General features: G+C 38.5%; 1 protein-coding gene across 8 annotated transcripts in view; it reads left to right on the forward strand.

Annotated features, from left to right (window-relative positions):
• Positions 1-22,770, forward strand: part of SLC10A7 (solute carrier family 10 member 7) — a 153,619-nt gene that overhangs the window by 96,649 nt on the left and 34,200 nt on the right. For 5 of the 8 annotated variants that reach the window (XR_005105646.1, XM_037396573.1, XM_037396582.1 and 2 more), the window contains one exon: positions 16,405-16,488. Coding sequence is in view for 5 of the 8 variants with exons in the window: in XM_037396573.1 (XP_037252470.1) it covers positions 16,405-16,488 (84 nt within the window). In the remaining 3 variants the exon portion in view is untranslated. Of the gene's footprint in view, positions 1-2,921; positions 2,958-16,404; positions 16,489-22,770 lie in introns of those variants that run through there. The other 3 variants (XM_037396612.1, XM_037396549.1, XM_037396602.1) reach the window with 3 other exon arrangements.

Here is a 22,770-nt window from a genome sequence, read left to right on the forward strand (position 1 = left end):
AGCCTTCTTCAAATCTGGAACAGAAACCCTAAAAAGAAGGGCTTTTGCATATAAAAGAACATCAGTGTTTTCAGGTAACATATAAATGGGCTTTACATGCCCCAAATTTGTTCTTTACCAACTCTATCACTTGGTCTGGTAACAGATTTCCCTCCCCTAATAAGTCTTGCCTTGCTTGTACCCATAAACGACCAGAGTCACCACAGCACCACCGGCTGAAAAAAACCCCTTTGGTTTTAATGTAATCCCTATGGTTTTTCAGACAGGTGCTCCTTATCAAAATGAAACATTAACATAAAATTACTCTGATTCAGCAACAGCATCTATTTTTTAGTATGAACTTGGCTGTTCTGTCAGGTGGTTTTTAGCTTCCCAGGGAATTGCGTATGTGCTGTAAATGGGAGAATTCAAACTTGTAAATAATTTCTGTGGTAAGGCAACAGGACACTTGCTTCTGATTATGAAGATCACCAGGCTTAATAGCAAAATTTTGGAAATACCTGCTAGAATTGACCTTTTGAATGCTGAGTCTTCTACAAGCTCAGTCAGGAATCTGTTTATGTAGTATACCAGGATTCTCTTCCTCTCCACTTACAGAATTATGAAGAAGTGTTACTGTCACAGAAATAAGGTTTCCTTTTGTGACATAACACTTTGAATTAGCAGTGGCTGTTGCCCATTGTGTTAATATCACTAAGCTTCTAAAGCAAATACATAATAAGTCCCAGGACCCATCCTAAAGAGGAAGGATACCACCTTTATTTATCAACAAGATACAGGGGAAGGCTGTTTGTTCTGGGTTTTTTACCTTTGTATTTTTTTGTAATGTATAAAAGTGCCGTGAAACGTACTGAGCCATGAAGTGCGTAAGAAATGACCAATAGTACTGAATCAATTCCTTCAGATTTGGAGGAGAGCTGGCTGCACTCACCAGCTGGCAGCGTGCTCTCTTCTCCCTACACTCAATGTTTGTTTGGAGTGTAGGATGCTTTTGATGTCTCACCTCCAGCTCCATCCATGCTCCTCTTTGCTGCTGCGAAGGTCTGAAGACGGAACCCTGCTGCAGCGCTGTTCTGCCGTCCCAAAATTACAGGGTTCTTAGGGAATACTCTGGCACTTGGTAATATTTGAGCTGCGCAGTGTAGTTGTTGGTGGGGAAAGGAGAGGAAGGGGAAAGTCTGGCTCATTTGTTCTTAGTAGCGGCGCTGGAATTTGTTCATTCTGATGAAATGACTGTGTTGCATCCATATTCTACAGATCTTACTGTCAGTTCTCTGTTCTCAGCATCACAGATGCTACTGTAGACATGTGTTAGTTCAGCTCATTGTGCCTCCTCCCTTACTCAACTTTTGTTTCTTCCTCTACAGCCCGTATACTTAACACCTATATTTCTTTATAACTGTTGTCTGCATTTTGGTCTAGGCCTCCTTGTAAACAGTGAGTGACTCCCTGAAGCAATTCTTATTGTATCTACGGCTTTTCTTTCTGGTCTTTTATGATCTATCTCAGCTGTGACATTTGAAAAAAGATAAATGATTATGGATAGCTAGGCTGTGGGGCAGTCAGATATGGCATATATTATTTATTTCAAAATATATTTTTAAATTCTGCAGAGCCTTCAAGTTGCACAGCTTAACTGTTGCCTCCTCAGTCCTTCTTGTCTGCTCTCATTTGTGGCATTTACTTGTTGCAGTTTTTTTAAGAGCGCAATAGGAACTCTCGGTGTCAAATGGGCTGTCTGGATTCGTGACGTTTTGTGGACCCAGAAAGCAAATACAAATCTAGTCATATAAGTTTTTTCTTTATATTAGCTTCCAAAAGATTGAAGTAAAGCTGTGTTACTTTCTCAAGGTTAAATGAAAAGCAGGGGACAACTGCTTTTTTTTTTAATTGTTTTTTACTTGGAGCTAAAATCAGAAAATAAGCATCCTTTTAGACGGATGTGAGCAAGTTTTGGATTTTTGTCCTTTAAAAAGAATGTTTGTGAATAACTGAAATACTAGTTATTCTTGAGACATATCTGGATGAACATGTCTGGTCTTGACTTAGAGAACTTCTGAGCAAGCTTTGTGAATTAACATGCATTTAATGATAGAATTTTATTAAGCAATAATAAAATATTGAATTCAGATGGAAGGATGATGGGGAATTGCTCTTTGCAGCTATGAAACTGATGGATGTCATGTTAACTCCCAACCCAAACAACTCATTTTAGGATTTGCTCTCGTGGAACTTAAAATCCTCTATTTTGTCCAATCATCAGCTTTAAACCTCTCCCTTGTCAGTGAAGACAACAAATCTTTTTGCTTGCATCTGCCTGGGGGATGTGGAAAGCTGAGGTGGTCCTGTGTGATTAAATTAGATGAAAGACTCGCCTTCTACCAGTGAGACGCAAGGTCTAATCAAGTGAAATGAGTTTTGAGATCTCAGCTCATTTCCTTGGGGAATATCAGTTTACATTACACAGTCGTGACACCTAATTCATCATGGTTGATGCAGCTTTTGCTCAGAAGAGGACCTGGGACTGGGTAGCATGGGACTGGATCACAAGTCTCCCCCTAAGGAGAGGAGCAGCTTAGTGAAGTTAAGATGCAGCATAGCGAGGGAAGAGCTGCAATATGGTTTTCAAAATAAATTATCTATACTGTATATTGGATCTTTCAGAATAGAGGCGCATAGGTGCAAAATGGGGAAAGCTAGAGGTAAAAAAAGATACTTTGTACTGTGTATGGCTTATAAAATGATCGGCATACAGATGTTAAAGAACATGCCTAGTGAAGAACAAAGTTGAACTTCTTGTTACTTAATTTCTATGATGTTGAATGATGTCTGCGTATTTCCATGCGCTAAGGTACAAGGAAGTAAAGGCTATTCTGCTTCCCTGACTAACAGACTATTTTTGTTTCTTTTGTTTTTTCCAGGGCATTGTAATAACTCCACTTCTGCTTTTGCTTTTTGTAAGTATCTTGATCTTAAAATGTCTTTTTACTGGGTAATCTTGCACCTATTAGACCGCATATTTAAGATATAAATTTGGGTGATTTAACAATGCTTAAATAATGAGGAAGATTTTTCTGGTCAGTATTTTAAATAAGCTGCCTTCCATAAAGGCCATCAAAGCATGTCACAGTGAATGCAAACGCTACCTGCACCTCATTCTGAGAGGACCAGACCCCATTATTCTTGCAGAATTGTAAAACCATATGCTATTAGGCTGGTAAAATACAAACACTTGCCAGGTAAGGTGATCACTCAGGAGATCTCTTGGAGAGCTTTCACATACACGAGCTGGATGAAATTGAACTAGTCCAAAATGTATGACAGGCCAGTTGAGAAGGCACTGTTCAGATAAACTGAGCCTTGCTCTTGGACATCTAAGCCCATGGGTATTTTTGTGGTAGAAGCTAGTGACATAGCAGCAGCAGCAAGACAAATTACTGGAGCCCCTGTGTATCGCTAAATATGATGCTGCTTTGTTCCTGTTCCAAGATTTCTTTTTCAGTTGTTACGTTTTCAGTCAGGGCCTTGGTTCCTTACAGTTCATAGTAGAAGGGCAAGGAGAAGACAGTTTTATTTCAGTCAGGGCCTTGGTTCCTTACAGTTCATAGTAGAAGGGCAAGGAGAAGACAGAGTTTTATTTTCATGTTTTATAAAGATATGGGTGTTAGCCAGCAAACAGTGAAGGTTTTAATAGATGGATAGTGATGCTTTAGTGAGTCCCTTGTCAGTTAGGAAGTCTTGGTGCTTGAGGATTTGCTGGCAGAAATGCTATGATGTGGTGCAAGTTACTGAGGACTGCGGCTTTGTGAAGAGCAGGGAAATCGGCTGAAACACTTCAAGGATTTCAGGGGAGGTACACGTTGTCTTTTATGTTTATCTTACTAATGGCATTGTATGTAAGCCAGCACATTGGAAGGTGGGGTAAATGTGAAGTTAGCCTGAAACAATTTGTTAGTGGCATGCAAGTGGCATGCTGTTTATGGTAGGGATGCTCGAGCCGCATATGTATTGTATACAAATACAGCAGTGTCTACTAAACTGGGATAAACAGTACTGTGAGAGTGGTTGTAACATTATCAACTGCTGCTTCAGTAAATCTGTGTTGGGAAGATTTTTTACTGTAACAAATTGTAATCCATCTGATGTAGCTATGTTTACACCAGAACTGCTTTGACCATATCGTATATATCCATACACACCAGCAAAGCTTTCTTGATATGATTGGGACCATAGACTTACTGTAGGTTGAAAAAGATAACTGTTCTAAGAAAAATGGGAGTTTTGTTATTCTTGCACTGAACTCATTGATTCCAGATGGTCTGCCTCACTGTTTTCCTGTACTCTTCCCTCCTGTATGGAGATGCGTTTCTTCCACAGGCGCTCACCCAGATCTGTGCCTGTGTTCAGGTGACTGAAACTTCAGCTCTTGCTTTTGCTCACTGACAACTTTCACCCTGCTATACCTTGCTGAGTTTTGGTGCCCTACATAGCTAAAAGGGATATTTTCTGTAAAACTGAAATGTTAAGGAATGATCTGCATACTTTTTAAAGCAAGATAAAGATCTTTCCTTTGGTGACTTTATAGAATCATATAGGTTGGAAAAGACCTTTAAGATTATTGAGTCCAACTAGCACTGCTGAGCTCACCACTAAACCATGTCCCGAAGCACCACATCTACATGTCTTAAATACCTCCAGGGATGGTGACTCAACCACTTCCCCAGGCAGCTGAGATACTCTGTCCCATAAATTGCAGTTTTCACTGTTACCTCTCAAAAGAAGTGATAAAACTTCGTGTGCAAGAACAGGACGGCAAAGCGTATGCCTCTGTTCTTCCTGCCAGCCCTGGAGACACTTGTATGAGAAGCGCGTAAAATGCACATTAATTGTTGTGCAGTTTCTAACATGACTCAAAGCTGCTGTTCTTGTGGAAAATACACACATGAATTATCTTTTCATTGGAGTGATAAACAAACTAGTCAGGGGATAGGGGGAAGTTACAAAACCTGCAGGTTTTGTCACAATGCCCAAAACTTGAGAACTTCTCTTGGGGTATATAAATATTTAAAACTTCTTGAGGTCTTTCCTGAGAACTTGACACATGAAGAGCAGCCGTTCTGGTCAGCCCAGCAGCACATCTTACTATGATGGGGTCCACCTTCTCTGAAAGTTCAGTGTATCCAGTGCTGGGTATTTAGGATAGTGAACTAAATGTGCACACCCTGATGCACGTTCCTGTATCCTGGCAGTCAGTGGTTTGTACTGCTGAATCCTTTTTTTCTTGTGAACCTCTAAAGTTCCTTTGAGTTTCCTTGATACCTCTGGCCTCTTCACCATGTGGTGGATTCAAGCACACATTTCACAAGCTTCTGTTTGTTTACAACTTGCTGCTTGATCATTTCATGTGGTACTGTGGAGTGAGAAACACTGACCAGTAATTTCCTGGTTATCTTTTCTGGACCATTCCTGAGTTTAGTCATGCAGCTTAGCCTTAATGCTTAGTTAATAAAGGGTGGAATTTTCAGCTTTCAAGATAAAGCTGTCCCTTACCTCAGCAGTAGTTGAGCTGGGCTTCTGGATACCATTCAGGGACCTTTGAAGTCAATGCTTTCAGTGAATTTTAATTCCTGGATTTGGTACTTAGGAGCATTAACTCTTCACAGAGTCATACTGTAATAGTCTGGATACTATATAGTATTAGCGATCCTGTTAGTCTCCCTGTATACACTGAGAGAAATACCCTTAGTGCTGCCAGAAATAAATTACATTGTTGTCTGTTAGCTTGGTTTTGTTACGTAGCTTAACCTGTGGAAGTGACGATGGGTTAAATTTTGCCCTAGGTGGACCAGAGAATATAATGTTCTGAACTGCCTTTTCTCTTCATAATTGCCTAGTAACGTAAATATAAATTGTCTAAACAACATTGATAAAGGCATGTTGAAGCTTATAATAAATAATGCATTTAATGCAAATAACGTATCATCTTAAATGAATGGTGTTAAACATAAGATTGTCAGTTATGCTTCTGAAAAGTGTATTTCTACTATGAAACTTCTGGTGTAAAGCTTACTCAAAAAAAAGCGTTCTAAGAGCTTCTAATTGATTAAATGAAACCTTAAATAATGTGCACATAATTACCAGACTGTATCCTTCTAAGGATGCCTTGCTAGAATTCAAAGAATAGTGGATCACCACAGATACCTCTGATTAAGGCTAGTAAAAAGCTACTGAATCTGGCTTTCAGATGCATTAATCTGCAATAACATCATCCTTGTGTTAACCCTTATTATTAACAGTTAATGTGTTGTATTCTCAGCAAAGATACTATAAATGGGCAATGTCCCATAAACTATATATAATTGATTAGAGTTCATCTGTGCGGTGAGCTGGAATGTTGAAACAAAGTGCTATAAGATACATCAGTTTCAAGTTAACATGAGGTTATGCTGTTTGCGTTTCTTCGCAATGTTCTCCAGTTTCATTCGTGATGATCAGGAGGCAGTGTGCCAAAACATTCAGAGAAGGATGCTGTCAGTCTTCCTCTCGTGAGGTCATATACTTAGCTGAAGCCAGAGGTAACAGATTGATCGTGACATTTTTTAAAGGAAAGAAATAAGTTTTATTTTCTCAAAGGCATTTTGGGGGAAAAAAAACCCAAACGACTGCCAACTAGAAATTGAAGTGTAGGCTAAACTTTTTTTGGGAAATAACTGTATTGCTATCAATGAATAATGAGTACAGATAGGTTAAGTAATAGCTGAGGAAGTTAGTCACTTGGGTATGACTGTCCATCTTTACTTATATGACTTGCTCTTTATGTTCAGTTTAGTTATTTCCTTTAGCAATTATAATAACATTTTATGATTTGTAATAACAGCTTATGGTTTGAATTCTTAAGTATGCTGCATTTGGGCACATTTACAGTACTAAAAGACAGTTAAACAAAAGGTGTCATCATACTGTGAAGATAATAGTGCTGTGATCTCTTTAATAACCTGGAGATGTCAGCACCTTTTTATGATGTCTTGTTTGAAACACAGAACTTCAGGAGCACTGCACTCTGCAACAGTTGTAGCTGTATCGTCTCACACGTCCGTAGGTTGTAACTTTAGTCATGAAAAAGAGGAATATGTATGAATGCAGGTTTATTTTCATTGAGGGATTTCATATGCCTATGTATTGCACAGGATGGAGGCCTGGAAGCAGAGTGAGCATAGATACTATACTACCGTGTAAAAGGATGATGCATAGTCACCTTTCTCATATGAACATAGCTCTGTTGCTTTCCAGCTGCACTGAGATGGGGTTGTCTTTTCTGTCCTTAAAGTCAGTTGAGCATGTGTAGACTGGCATTTTTACCAAGCCATACAAGCTTATGATTTTGTTGATTGTATTTGGTATCAAAATACAAGAAGTCAGTCATTCGCACACCTATTGGAGCCAAATGTGATGCTGTGGTATTTATAACACAGTATCCCAGCTCTGCTGCCTTCTTGGTATTACCCTTGCTGTTGAGACTCGACGCCTGACAGATGTGGTCTGTTCAGTTGCTGGGAGCACAGCCAGTTAGCTATCAAAGTGACAAAAGGTGTGTGAATCAAGGTGTGTTTTTATTGAAAGCCATCAAAGAAAATGTTAGAAATAAGTAAGTATTTTACATTTTATGTACTTTACATTCTTCAGAAGTATGCATGCAAACCAGTTAATGTGGAATGTTAAAGACCCAATGCAAAATTCATGTGTATTTTTAAAAATACACTTGCCAAAAACTTCCATGTAACTGTCATGCATTGCTCTCATGTTTGCTGTTTTACCAAGGATGACTACTATGACATTTGTGTCAACATGGAATCTTCCCAAGGCTTTATCAGCTTGCTCCTTTCCTTGATTTATTCAGTGATGTTTTCTTTTTTGGTGCCCTTTCATATGTCTGAATTTTATAATAGGTATTTTTATGGTGGCATTGTAGCAGTGATACCATAAGTACTAGAAAGTAGCATTGCTGAAAGAATTCAGGAGTGGACAACTGAAGGAAATTACATGCAAATATCACAGAGAAAAGTGAAATAAAATGACTGGTGAATAAGGATGTGAAAGAAACTAGCAGATTGAAATACTGGAGTTAAAAGCTTTCCCCTATACTCACAATCCTTAAATTAAAACATAGTTTTAAAAGTTGTTGATATAAAATTTTTTTGCCTTCTCCACTCCCATGTATTTCAGATAAATCTTTTTATTAAAAAGACCCGTCATTCCTCTTTTTTTTTTTTTTTTTTTTAGAACAGGATTTGTAGATACTGCCGTGTTTTTCCTCTCAAGTAGTCAGTAAATGAGAGTCAATACTAGCCAAATGAATCGTTAAATATGCAAATATTTTGGTAGCTGCAAAGCTTTGAAAGTTGATAAGGAAGTTGCAGCTAATGGATTTCACTAGTATGTGACAAAAGGTTGATTACAGAGAAGGGGGCGGGGGGCAGGGAAGGGAAGCAGAATAGTGCATGAGTTGTTAACAGATCAACTCATTCATGTGGAAGATTTAAACTGCATCATTATTTCTACCTGGTTATTTACCTCACCGTTTCCTTTCCTTTCTCTTTAATCATTGGGAAGACAAAGTTCTCTGAACTGATCCAAACCCTTTAAAATTAACCAGAACTTTTTTATGGCTGCCATGAAATACTTGCTTAATCATTTTATTCCTTTTTCAAATTCACCTTTTATGGCTTTGCTATATAAATTGGATACAAATAACAGTCAGAGAATCACAGGGTCCCTCCTTTCTCTTCTTGACACACACAAAATATTGTAAATGTGTCTTGGTAGAAGACTAAAATATGTAATGTTTCCATGAGGGAACCTTCTGCTTTGGTTTGCTCTTGAAATTTTCATCTATGCAATTCTAGGGGAGCCTTTTAAGTACACATCCTGCTTCTACACAGCAGAAACTAACCACATACCTTAACAGGATCATAGAACTAGGATACCAAGAGCATCCAGTCCACCTCTTCCATGCTGTGCAGTTCACATCAAAACTGAATGTGATCCAACTTAAAAGTAAGGATTTTTGCCCCCCCTCCACCCTTGCAACACTAGACTTGTGTCTCTGAGCAGAAACCTATCCAATATTTGTGACAGGTATTTTACCTGTTCGTTGCCAATGTTACCACACACCTGAATAGCACCTCTCTGAAATTTATCACCCTGGCTCAGACATAGTGTACAATCGTATCCTCTCCCCTCAGTCTTCAGTCAACTAGACTAAACCAGCCATGCGTTTCTAACCTTTAACACATAAATAAAAAAAAAAAAACAAACCAAAACCCAAATAAATCCCTTATTCTGAGGTGGTTTGTGTACCTGCTACAGTTTTAATTCCTTGTTGAGCCTAGGTAATAAGAATTGTGCACAGTTGCACAGTATTCTTCACAAGGACCTATTCAGGCTTTGTGCAGTGTCAGAAGTATCCCATGCCTTGATTGATTTAGTTATTCTGGTATGTCACAGCTGCCTTTTTCATGGATACATAATATTCATTGTTCTTAATTATCCTGTATTTACTAATTTATTTCTTTCCAGTTAGTCAACCCCTTGTTTGCAGCAGAACTTTTGTATACTAGTCCTTAAGTCTCAGCCCTCCAAGGGTATTAATCATCTAATTCCCATTTAGGTGCCTTTGGGCTTTATGTGTGATCTCATTCCTTTACATTAGCCCTCAAGATTGTGGTACCATGGTAAAATGGAAGAGTTGCTCTGGTATATTTTAGATTAAAAATACCTATGGTTATTTATGTAGCTCTATAAAAGGCTTTAAAATCAACAGGTATGTTTGGATTGGATTGGTGTTTAATGTGTCATAGGGGAACCTGGAATGGCATTAGGCATCTGTGATTCCTTTAACAAGGGAATGCCAAAATATACAGTCTCCTTGCCCAGTTTGGGGGGTTTGGAGGGGGGGAGAAAGCAAATACTAAAGTTAAGAGATTGTCAGCTTTTCTTTTTCAACACTTCTGATTATGAAATGCTGAGATTTTTTTTTTGGGGGGAACAAAACTGGAGGGTGTATGTAGACAGCTATTTTTTTATATATTTGTGCCAAATCAATTCCCAGGGCCATAGAAGCATATAGAATATGCAAGAATTTGCAAAATGTACCATAAGACCAGAACATCTGTTTTCCTTAGCAGAACTAGAGATTTGTGTCTGCCTTTAATTTTTAAGAATAACAATGAAAGATCTGTTTGTAAAATACGTGACTGCCAAGCCGTTGAACATGAACTCTGTTGTACCTTTAGCCCCTGTCTCTGAAGCAACAGACAACTTGCAGTTTTTGATAGGTAAAATTAAAAGCTTTATTTTAAATCTAAATACATAGAATCAGAGAATTGTTTAGGTTGGAAAAGACCTTTGAGATCATCAAGTCCACCCATAAACCAGCATTGCCAAGTCCATCACTAAACCATGACCCTAAGCACCACATCTGTGTGTTTTTGAAACACTTCCAAGGTGATTCCACCGCCTCCCTGGGCAGTCTGTTCCAATGACTGACAATCCTTTCCATGAAGAATTTTTTCCTAATATCCAACCTAAATCTCCCCTGGCATAACTTGAGGCCATTTCCTCCTGTTCTGTCACTTGTTACCTGGATTAATTTCATACCAATGACTCTTCGTCAGTCACTGGGAGTTGGCATCTTTTAGAAAAACTGCCTTACTGAGATACTCCACTGCTGTAAAGGCATTATTCATATGCAGAGCATTTAGGTAAGAAGAACATCCTAGTGAGCTGCCAGCTCTGTTTAGACTGCTGTGAGATGTTATGTAGGAATGATCATTTCATCTTTTTTGACCTCCTACCAGAAATCTAGAGCTGGGTGCTATGGAACTCATAGGAGCCCATCAACACCATTCCCATGGAGTAGCGCAGACACTTCCTGCTTCCCAGAGCCTCAGAATCATTACTGTTACTTCTCATTGCAGTGTATTCTCTGCAAAGCATTTCCATTAGCCAAGTACCTGGGTTACTGAAGGTGATGTGCATACTTCTGTGCTGTAACATCACACACCACTGTGACTGGGTCAGGATAAAGGTTCTGGAAAAGAGTCCAAAGCAAGGGAGGGCTTAGTTCAGCTGGTCAGTCTTGTTCATTGTCCTTCATTACTGAACTGTATCCCATCCGCATCTTTTCCAAAAATGCATCCCCTTACATGTCCTTTCTGTAATGGGGCTGTTGTCCATAACAGGACATATAAAGGGTTTAGCGCATGCGGTGGTCCAGGCAGGCCTCTAAGGCAGTTGTATCTGGACTGGATGCAGAAGCAGTGATGATACAGCATTGAACACACAATTTAAAAAGACAGGTATCAAAGTAGCCTGACCTGAAGGTGCAAAAGAAAAGCTTCAGTCTCACATGAAAGAGCAGCCAGTGACCCTTCCCCTCAGTTCTGCCCCGTTTTCACCCCTGCCTCGCTTCCTTGCCTGCACTCAACAAATGGCAAGGCTGAAGCTGGCTGGTGGTGCATGAAGAGCACAAAGACACAACCTGAGGAAACATGTTAGTTGCAGAACACTGGAAGAGTAAGGCCCCAAAGGACAGCTGCCTCCAAAGTGGGCTCAGGATGTGCAGCACACATGACACTGAGTTGTTATTTGGTGTGAGTGGCAGGAGGTGTGTTTCTTCTGAGTCACTGGCAGTAGACATGGGAACACCCACGGTCAGCCAGAAAGATGAGAATAGAGCATCTGGCTTATGAAGACAGCCTAGTTTGGGAAGTGGAATTGTCTTGTTTTTATGCAAGGAAGGTTTCTTTTTTTGGTTGGGTTTTGCTTTTTGTTTTTACCACAACCAGTGATTGCTATATTTGCCTATCAATTAAGGATAAGCCACCTTTTCTACCACAAACTCATAAAGAAACACGCTAAATAATTTGTCAGTAGTTTTTTAAAACAGTCACTGTCTTGAGAAGAGAGGTCTAGAACTAAATTAGCAAGAATGCTACAGGTCAGGTTTGAAATACTGCACTGTGACAGAATTGTTTGGAAAGATTTGCCTGGAGTTCTCTTTCATTACAGCCATATCCAGCAAACACTTGCAGAAGGTGCAGTTCCTGCTTATCTGAGTTGTCCTTCTGAAATCACTCAGATTGTTTAAATGAAAAGTGCCTTTCTCTAAGCAAGAATTTTCAGGATCTTTTTTTGAATAGTGAGTAAATTCAGTCAGGGCTGGCTTTTATTAATAAACTGTTAATTGAAATGCTGCTATCCATAACAGCACATAACGATCACTTTACAGTATCAAACTTCTGTTTCAAAATTTTCTAAGATAAGCATAGACAATATGGTGGCATGAAAATTTGTGATAGCTTTTTCATTAAATGGTGTTTTACCTCCCATAAGAGATTCCCATCTGATTTATTTTTTACAGCTATAAATCAGCAGTTTGATTCTATGTTTTTATACAAGTTCTTACAGTGCTATTTCTTGTTTGCCTGTGAAGAAAGGTTCGTTTTTTAGACATGGAGATGAGGGTATCCAAATATGAACAAATGCTAATTTTGGTGCAATTCAGATCATCTAGGTTGTCCTTTAAAAAACTTTGTTTCGTGACAGAAAATGGAACACAGAACTTAGCCTGATCCAACTAAAACCTGAGCAAAATCATATTGATTCATTCAGACAGAATATTTTAATTTGTAAATGTACAAGAAGGTTTGATTAACATGATATCAATCTTTTTGTTTCCTCTGTTCCTCAGTTCTCTTTCTCAAAATGGATGTGACGAACATATCCAAGTTCAAAGGAAGTCTGGAACCCAGGCAATGCCTGAGAGTCTGTGTGGTGCTTACCTTTGTGAGCCTAATGAATTTGCATACTATAAATGTTGAGGGACTCCTTGTCACATTGTGTACCCATTAGCTGTCTGTCCTGTATTATTTGTGATTCCTCATGGTTAGCCACTGTATGTCCAAAGTCTGGGTTAGAAAGTCTTTTTCTTCTGTGCGGTTAAGATGTTCTTGAGTTCTCTTCAGCCTTTATTTTCTGTGCCTTTCTCTGGGAATAGATTTAAGGTTAAAATAATATAAGAGTTTATAAATGTTCTGTAACAGATAGATTCTGATAAAAAGCAGTCCGCTGAAGTTATTGTCATAATACACAGAAGGGGAACAAAGTTTAGAAGTCTGTCTGAAGAAGTACTGACGGTACCATAAGTGGGACAGGGAGGTCTAATACCATAGCAGTGCATGAAGGGGGGGCGGGGGGGGGGGGGCGGGTAGAGCCTAGCAAACACACTGCTTTGAACCTCTGTGTCCAGGTGTGGTGTAGCAGAGTGTTAGGACCTCATAAGGAACCAAGAAAAAAGCTAGTTCCATGCTATTCTGGAGAAAGCAATGAAGGTGCTGGTGACTGGTGGAAGAATATGGTTCTCAACTATACAACTGAAACAGGATCAAAAATAGTGTGGATCGTGCAGGAGAGGAGTCAAATTAGAGGCAGAAAAACTTGACTTTTTCTCCAAGGAGGAGAGCAGGTTTTTTCCTACAAACCAAATGTAGTTGAAGAATTAACTTCCTCTGGCCAAAAGGTTGATTAACGAACAATTTATTGATTTATTAATTTTGACACTTTGGACTGATATGTGGATTTCTGTTTTGTTTAAAATGTAGATAGGGTGAGAGAGTTACCTGAAATATCTGCCTTTTGGTGGTGGAGATGACAGTGAGATGAACCTGAATGGGTGGGGTGAAGTTGAGGTGAAGAACCATATGCTGATATCCTGAATTAGAGGATTGTTTCTTTGAATGAAACAATTTTACTTTTCCTAGCTAAATTGGTCTAGCATCCCAGCACAGTACCTGTAATTCAGTTTCTAATTATGTAAAAACCTGAACCAAAGCAAAAAAACCCACACCCAAACCCCACACCCAAACCAAAACATATCCATATATATATATACTACGTGCATAAGAATCCACAGCTTGAAGGCATTGCATTTAAAGTAATATTTTAAAAAGTTGGCAAGATTATTGCTGTGAGAATGGCTGCCTTTTTCAGCAGTGTGTTATATTGTTGAACAGTTTTTCATTCCTGACTTAGAAACTGATTATGCATCTATTGAGCATAAAACTTTCATGTAGCAAGAGAAATCCAATCAGTGTTTTTATAAAAATGCACAAGAGCCACTGCTGAAGTATCATAGTTTTGTGAAGCTATGCAGAGGGTCCTGGCATGTGGACTGCTTGGTTAGATCCACTCCTCTGTGACCCAGGCAGATTTTAAAGTTTTAAAATCTTCACTTTCACTTGAGAAAGCTTCTTTGGATACACAGTAAGTAACGCTTTTAGCTCCTCAGCATATAGCAAAAAATAAGTCCAAAACTAGTTCGAAAAACTATGAACCTTTTAAAATTTCAGAAGTTCCTTACTTGAACTTACTTAATTCAGAAGAATTAAAACAACAAGGAGATCATGAGTGGTATGATGGAGTTTTCTGCTCCAGTTTCTATAAGGAGTCATGCAGAGAGCCCTGTGTCCCTTAGGAGTGGAGGAGCTGCACTGCCTGGCTTCAGGTACTCGTGTGGGTGATCTGTATCTCCCCCTGCAAGCCCACCCTTCTCCCTCTTGACTCCTTGGGAAGTTAGGCTCCTTAAATTTGGTGCTTTCACTCCTATCCTACTTGCAGATGGAAAGTGTTGGTGATGATACCGTCTTCAGGTCCCCTCCAACTGCCTTCTGTGCACACATTGTTACGATGGGAGGTGATGGGGATGCGATGTTATCATTTATTAAAGGGCCAAACTGAGTCTTGATGTTGCCAGTTAAGGTAATGTGTAGGAAACAGCCATATCCTGTACGTTCTGCCCAAGGCTCTGGACCCAGAGCATATTCAGAAAGGGACATACAAAAAGCACGTGATGGAGTATGTTTAAAGAAAGAGCGGATGCAGTCTGCTTTTAAACTCTAGGCTGATCAAGAAACAAAGTCCCATGATTTCCTAATGTCCAAAGTTAATTCAATTTCTTGCTGTTTCCCAGTTCTGATGCCATCTGCGTGCACCAAAAGCTTAGCTCACATAGACAGCCTGTAGCCATGTTCGCTGTTTTCTCAAGCAGTGCATGTACAAATGGCACTTACAAAAAGCAGTGCACGTACATGTAAACCACTGCCAGAGGGGTTTAACTGGCATTTTCTCATCAGAGAACAGGTAAAGGTTACAGTTGTACATTTCTGAATAAAGTAAAATACTTCAGTATGTGAAATTTCTGATTTTTCTGAATTTCTGAAGATTCTGGTTTCACGCCAAACCCGGTTTTATGGCCGTATGTTGGTTTTTCTTGACAGTTACAGCAAGTGACTAGATTGTGTGATCACCTTGTCTTATCATGCCTGCAGGTAGCCTTGAAAGGAAGTTAAGCATCAAAAGTGTAACGCAATCTGAGTGTGAGAATGACATATGTGAGAATGTTTTAGGAAATCAGCGTTATTTAGATGGAGCTAAAAGATTCTGAATTCTGGCATTGTTTTGAGGATCTTTAAAGTGAAGTGCAAAATATAAAATAATGTGGATCAGTGAAATCCTCAATGTTATGTCATTTACCGTCATGAAGCAAATGGTTGTCTGTGGAAGCTCTGATAATGCTGTTTCAGTCCTCTTACTATATATTTCTTAATGTGTATTCTATTGCTGTTAAAGATATGTTAAATTACATTAAATTTTTCCATGACTTGGCATAAAAAAAGTCCAATCAGAATGTAAAAAATCCTGCATATTTACCTAAGCATTCTGAAGTAGGTTGCAGAAATTCCACTCTGTTCACCTTTTCTACCTGCACCTTTTTAAAAAAATACTTCTAGCTTTTACAGTCATAATTAAAGAGATCACCTATTTGAAGACTAAACCTGTCACAGTTTAGTTGTCTTAATGAAACAATTGTTATATACTTTCAGTAGATCTCTTTTTTTATTGTCACTGAAATAAAACGTGAATGTCTTCACTATTTAATTTTTATTTATTTCTTGAAACAACTACACCAATTTTTGTTGCTTGATATTTGTATAAATGATAAGGTTAGTTGAGCTAATGAGGAAGATTCACTCCCTGTCTTTTTAGACTGTCATCCTACAAATGCTTATATAATTTACTTGGCATATATGTGTAGCAAGGTTTCAGTTAAATGAATAATGATGGAACTATTACCTTAGGTTATAAAATAGTCAACCAGAGATTGTTTTAGTTTTGTTATCGTGGAATACCAAATATTTTATTGGGACTTAACAACTAAACATGTGTGCACATACTTCCAAGTTTTTGTGTGTAAAATAAAATATATACTAGTATGTGATATCTATGTATGAAATGTGCAGATACTAAGAAAAAGTGCGATATTAATGGTATGTTTTTATTTTGCAGCTTGGATCATCCTCCTCTGTGCCTTTTACATCTATATTCTCGCAGCTGTTTATGACTGTTGTAGTGCCCCTTATTATTGGACAGGTATGTCTTTTAAATATACATTCTTATTTAAAAAAATAAGATAAAGAGAGCTATCTTAAAGACAGACTGGCAACCTCATAAACTGCCACATAGGAACAGCCTCAGGATAGCGAAGTCTAATATCAAAGAAAAGATGCTACAGTGCTCCCTGGAGCCGCATTGATCTTTGTTGAGATTGAGCATCTGTCCCTCACTACCACAAACATACGCTACTGCATATCGAGAAGGGAGTTTGTGAACATAAAGTGGGAAAAATGGCAGCCCAGACTGTGAGAAATTCCAGACCCATACAAATGAGCTTTGAGAATACTATATAGGCCTTTTGCCACATGCCCTTTGCCTGGATAATGAAGGAAGTTCTCCCTGTGTAGTATCTACTACTAATTACAGGAATAAAAAATTCTCAACATTAAAAAACATATAAGGGCTAAGCAGTCAGAAGTTAAGAAATCATAAAATTAAGGCTGCTCGAGCTGTTTTGCATATGCTTTCCAATAAGGGTTTTAATTGCACGATTGCAAACTCTTCTTTTGCCATGACTCCTGTATCATTTGTTACACTGGATGGAGGGTATTCATGGAATGAGCAGCTGTTCAATATTTCATTTTATACTCACTGTTCATACTGTAACACAAGGCCTTATTTTTCATGGCATATGATAGAAACTTTTCACTGAATGTAAAGATACTAATTGCAATATAAGATTTTCTGTGACAGTTGTCTCTGTAATATCTGGGGTTTTTTTCACAAATATTAATTACTGTTTTCTCCCATGTCATGGTGGGAAATTGCTGTATTAAGACCAAAACTTGTCAGATGTGTCCACTATTCTTGGACACCAAAACACCCGAAGCCTAATTGTTAATACCTGAAAGTATTTGTTGTTCTCAGGCATTCAGAATGCACAAAGGGAGTGTCAGTGGGTATTCCCAAGGGGTACACCATTGCTGGTTCTAGCATCCACTTTAACTCTGGGTTCAGCTGGAACTTTCTGAATTTTTTCAGCCTAAAGTAGACTTTGAAATGGAAAGTGTGGTTAAAATGTAGGCAAATCAAAATGGAGTCTATAAAGGAGCACCTTGGACAAGGTTAAGAATATCTGTCATTGCCTGCACTATGTAGAACAGGCAGTCAGTCTTGTATCAGACTATAACTGCATATTTCAAAACTGGTATGTACTGTAACTTACCAAAGTCCTAGTGAAATTTCTTATGTGGTCAAAAACGCCCAGCATCAGCACCTGTGTAACCTGGCTGCAACTGTACCATGTGGAAAATGGACATAACCTCTGTGTCCCTGAAGCCTATTGAATTGCTCATGTGCTTAAAAGTTAAATGCCTAAGAGTCTCCTAATTAATTAGGACCACAAAGGGTTTCTGACGAACCTACGGATGTATCACATCCTTGCCTTGTCAAGATTATATTAAAGTGTCCACCAAAAGGGGACAAGCAAAAGTATTTGAATCCTTTCATCCTGAAATGTCCAAAAACTGGAAGCTATGAGTTGGGAATTTCTAGGAAACAAATAGTGTGACAGGAGATCTAGCAATCAAGTAACCTATAGTGATGTAATATCAGCAATCTGTACTGCAACATAGTAAGCCTGAAGATGATGGTAGATTACTAGATAAATTGATTGCAAAATTTCAAGAGGACTTCCATCTATATATAATGGCATGTTACTTTGGAAAGATATAAGAAATTGCTATGTGAGCTAACTGGTGGAGTTGGGGTTTTTTTGGCTGCAGCAAATAATAAGGCTATGTAACATGAATTGAGCAGTAAGCAGGTGAAATCTGCTGTGAATGGTCATAAGTTCAGAATTAGAATTGTGATGAGACTTAACTGAGAACAGATGTGATTTAGGAGTTCTGATAAAGACTGAACAAAAAGTACAGATAATCTCGAAGCTTATGTAACTCAGTCACAAATATATATAAGAATTTTTGGTTTTTATAAATACACTCCAAGAAGAAATAGGCTGTTTCTCCTTTAAAAGTGTTTGAAGCACTTTTTGGAAATGAATGGTCAACAGAAAGAGCTCACATTCCTCTAATTGTGAAGATTTTGTTTCTAAAGTTATTGCACTTGTTATACCTGTTCAGAGGAAATGGAAGAGAGGAAATGCTAAGGATAGCTACAGATCAGAAATGCCGGGGTAGTTTATGTTGATTGTCTTGATTAGGTAGAACCATACAAAGGTAAACCAACCTGCCCAGATAGGAGGAAGAGAAACCATTTTTGAAGGGGGAATATAAAAAGATAATGTGCAGTAATTGGGGGAAAACAATAAGCAAGAAAAGAACTGACACCAAGAGGTAACAGTAATAAGTCTGCTTGCCCTTCATCCAGAAGTGGTGTGGATCTGTTCTGATTAAATGGGAAGTCTAGTTCATAGACTCATGACTAACTGTTGCACAACATGCAGCACAGCAAGGTAACATTGCTTTGTGAATCACAAGTTGCTCACTTTGGGGTTATAGATGTGTTAAGAGATAATGGTCCACAATTAAGAATGATGGTTTCAGCACTTCTAATCTATCATTTCATTCCCACAGTGTCAATTCCTTTCCATGCAAAATCATACTGTTCAGCAGAAAACTCAGTGGAAGAATGCTTGGTAGGGTTACCTGGTAGCAAAAAGCTTGACTGGGAAAAAAATGGACTTGGAACCTGCCTGCTTGGAGGATTGCTTCCCTTCAGCCTTCCTAACTCAGTTGTGAATAGCAGAGGCTTTGTGCTGGATCCACATCAGTGTAAAACAGAGAAGGCAGCTTAAAGGAAGCATTCTCCAAGGGCTTTATTTTCCTTTAAAAAAAAATCTCGCCTCTGGGAAAACCTGTGTTGCCTAAATGCTCATTTCCTGAGCAGGCTGCCAGAGCTGGTTGTTTGAGGAGCCCCTGGGACATAAGCAAAGCAGATGAGAAGGTGCTTTTAGATTTGTTTTGTTTGGGTGTGGGGTTTTTTTGTTTGCTTTATGGCAAAATGTATCAAGAGTTTTGGTTGCTTGGCTGACTTGTCAGAATTCTTAATGATGATTGGGAGAAAGAAGGCACAATAGTGTAATTGATGCTTATTTTCTACTGTTTCTTGAACAATTATTTCAGTGTGGCAAGACTGCCATTGACGAGTCACGCTTTTCTAGCCACTGACAATGAAATGTGTAAGGGGTTGCAGGTACAGGCTCTGCTCAGGTGGTGCCTGCCATTTGGTAGGTAAAGAAAGAACGGTTAAAGGAGGAGGAAGATCCTATGTTATCAGAAAGGCTCCGAGTCTTGCACATAGCAGTTGCTGATAAATGGTCTTCAATAAAGAGAACTGCTGTGCTGTGTTCTTTGTCAGGGATGTGCAGGTTGTCTAAACCTAAAAAAGTGTTGTGACCTGCATCCTCTGTGTCTGCAGATGTATTTTGCTAATTGACAGTATGATGTTACTCAAGTCAGTACTGGTAGTATAATATCTGATTTACTGCTGGTCAAATATAATTTGTATTTATAGAGTAACGAATAAGACCTCTCTGACAAGAGATCTTGAAAAGAGAAATAATCCATAGTATTTTATAAAGATCTAAAGTTCTACAAACCTTGAAGATCTGTAGTGTGTAAGAGCTGGGTATTTGTGCACCACTCTTGTATCCCTCTAAGGGGAATTTGAGAATACTTGTTATACTATAAACTTGGTGATAGTTATTTCATGGAAAAGCTTTTGAATTTACTCTGGAAGCTTGAAGTTCTGATGATTTTTTTTTTCCTGGGTAGCAGAGTTCTGATGCAGATTACTGTTCCTGAGCTGTTGTGATTTTGCTAAAATAATTGTTTCCTTGTCTGTAGATGTTGGTAATACTTTTAGCCAGTAAAATGTAAGGTGTTGAGAGCTGTCCAAGTGGTTTCTTCACGACTGGTTGTGAGATTTGGCTGAAGACTGTCATTTCTTTGCTTATTTTTTTCTTCTGAAGTGACAGACAACAGGAACAGTGAAAACCACTGCAATATTTCCTTTCCCCTTTTTGCAGACTTTTTCCATTCCCTACACCTAAATGCTTATGACAGACTTTTATTTTATGTTTTATATTAAAGAGCGATTTATGATTAAATGTTAATGAAATAGAATTTTCACTGTGCTTTCATTATATTCTACTAGTTTGAACATTTTTCAAAGCAGCACACCAAAACCCACTGTTTTCTATGAATAAATAATAAAAAGCTTGTCTGTACATTATCATTCATGCATTCTCTAGTTGCCCCATTGGTAATTTGTCTGCCAGCGTAAAGTGGGCACTTCACATTAAACAGACCTTAACTAAAGCTAAAATTAATGTTATGATTCTAAGTAGTTCTTCTTCCCAAATCTATGAAATGAAGCCAGTTGTACAGAAATCCTCGCTGAATCTAGTCACACACAAAAAAAATCATGATGTCCTACAGGTAAAGGATTTTAAGTGCCTTCTGCATTGGTGCCCAAAATGTTCCAGAGGAATCCTATCAGTGTTTGGGAGGTGTGCATATAAACACAACTCTAAAAGGGTGCTATGTTGCAATACAAGTTATCAGTGAAATTGAAACTAAAAAGCTTAGCAATGTATTTATTTTTAAAAGAATTATAAAGAATAAGAAATTGAAAGGGGAAGGCAGTTGCTTCAGAGTAGAAGGTACTGTTCACTTAAGCCTAATGTTTGTTTATAGTGGGTGGATGGGGGAAACAATAGTTAAAGAAACTGTTATAAAAAGGGAACAGTGTCAAATCCTTTTGTTCTTGTAACTTAAATCCACATGGAAGTAGCCCTACTTTCCCTTCAAAGTCCAGTGGAGCTGCGGGGAGGAGGCATGGTACCCTGGGAGATAAGCACTTCTAGAAGCTTGTTACAGAAAACTGAGATGGCAGATAAACAGCCTTCAGATCACAGTTCTGTCCCTTCTGATGCTTAACTCAAACAGGGAGCAGAACCTAGTTTCCACAGAAATAGAAAATATGGCGAAACCATGTACTGCTGCTACAGGCTCTCTTTACATTTTTGACGTTGCGCCTGTTTGTAAGCTTTTAAAGCAATAGTTGTAAATTACCCCAAAATGTGAAAGTTAATTTTGAAAATGGCCTTGTCTGGGTTTTATAAAGCTTGCTTTGAAAAGGTGTAGATGTGTCAAGAGCTGTCTCTTGGGAGTATACTGACTGACATAATGGAGTAAGATAGCTTTTTTTGGGTGGTGGTGGGGTGGTGGTAAGCTGAGGAAAGGAAACGGCACTTGTAAAAAAGACTTTTTCCCAGATGGCAAAAATGTTTTTTGTTCCATCCCATCATTGTGCACTCCATAGAATAAGGATAGATTTGACATTTGTTGATGTCCCAGAAGGTATAGAAGGGTGGGTGAACCAGTACAAAGTTTGGGACTTTATAGCAGCATATAGGAACAGGTGAGAATGTGTGCCTTCACACAGGTACAGTCCCTATAAAATTACCAGGACAGGGGTCTGGCTGAAGTTATAAGCTCCGCTTTGGAAAAGGATCTATGCATTTGAATTGTGATGCAGACCTTGGGTATATGGAGGGTGGTTATGCTATAGAAATCTGTGAAGGATTTACCATCTTATTTATGTCATTTCTGCAACCTGCATGATCTCCCTTCCATTCTAGCATCTGATGTTTTTTCTACTGGTCTTCACAGTCGCTGTCATCTTAGTGTACTTTTTCCCAATTTTTTTCCCTTTTGTGTCTTCCAACCTTCACTGAAGTAGTTCCAAATACTCCATGCAGTCTTCTTTCTTGGTTTACCATCATCATGTAAGAAGAGATATTGGAAAGTTACTGAACTCTTGCAAATACCTAGCCTGACTGAAAGCTTTTCAAGAGAAAATTTTGCATTGCAGAGTTCATTGCAAAGGTCTGTTGATGTAAGTAGTAATAATCTTAGTTAAGAATTAGTTAGGAATCTTACCTTAAATTAAATAAGGTAACTGCTGCATTTAGATATAGTAATAATCCATCATAACTTCAGCTTGTTGCCTTGTATGTTTCAACATAAGGAAAAAGTCACTTGTGTTACTGTGTGGAAATGGTAAAGCCCCGGGTGTTTTTCCCAGGTATTTAGAAGTACCTACCAATACATAATAAACAAGAGGAGCAGAAGTGCAGTAAAACATTGTACTTTCTGTTAAAGATTAAATCACTCCAAAAGAGTTGATAGAATAAGGAAAACTATTTTGTGTGATGATGTAAATAAATACCAAGAGATATTCTTGTGTGTATAATGGAAACAGAAAAAGTGACTTCGGAACCATCTCCACTGG

Source organism: Falco rusticolus, chromosome 1, assembly GCF_015220075.1.
Source record: "Falco rusticolus isolate bFalRus1 chromosome 1, bFalRus1.pri, whole genome shotgun sequence".
Classification (NCBI taxonomy): Eukaryota; Metazoa; Chordata; class Aves; order Falconiformes; family Falconidae; genus Falco; species Falco rusticolus.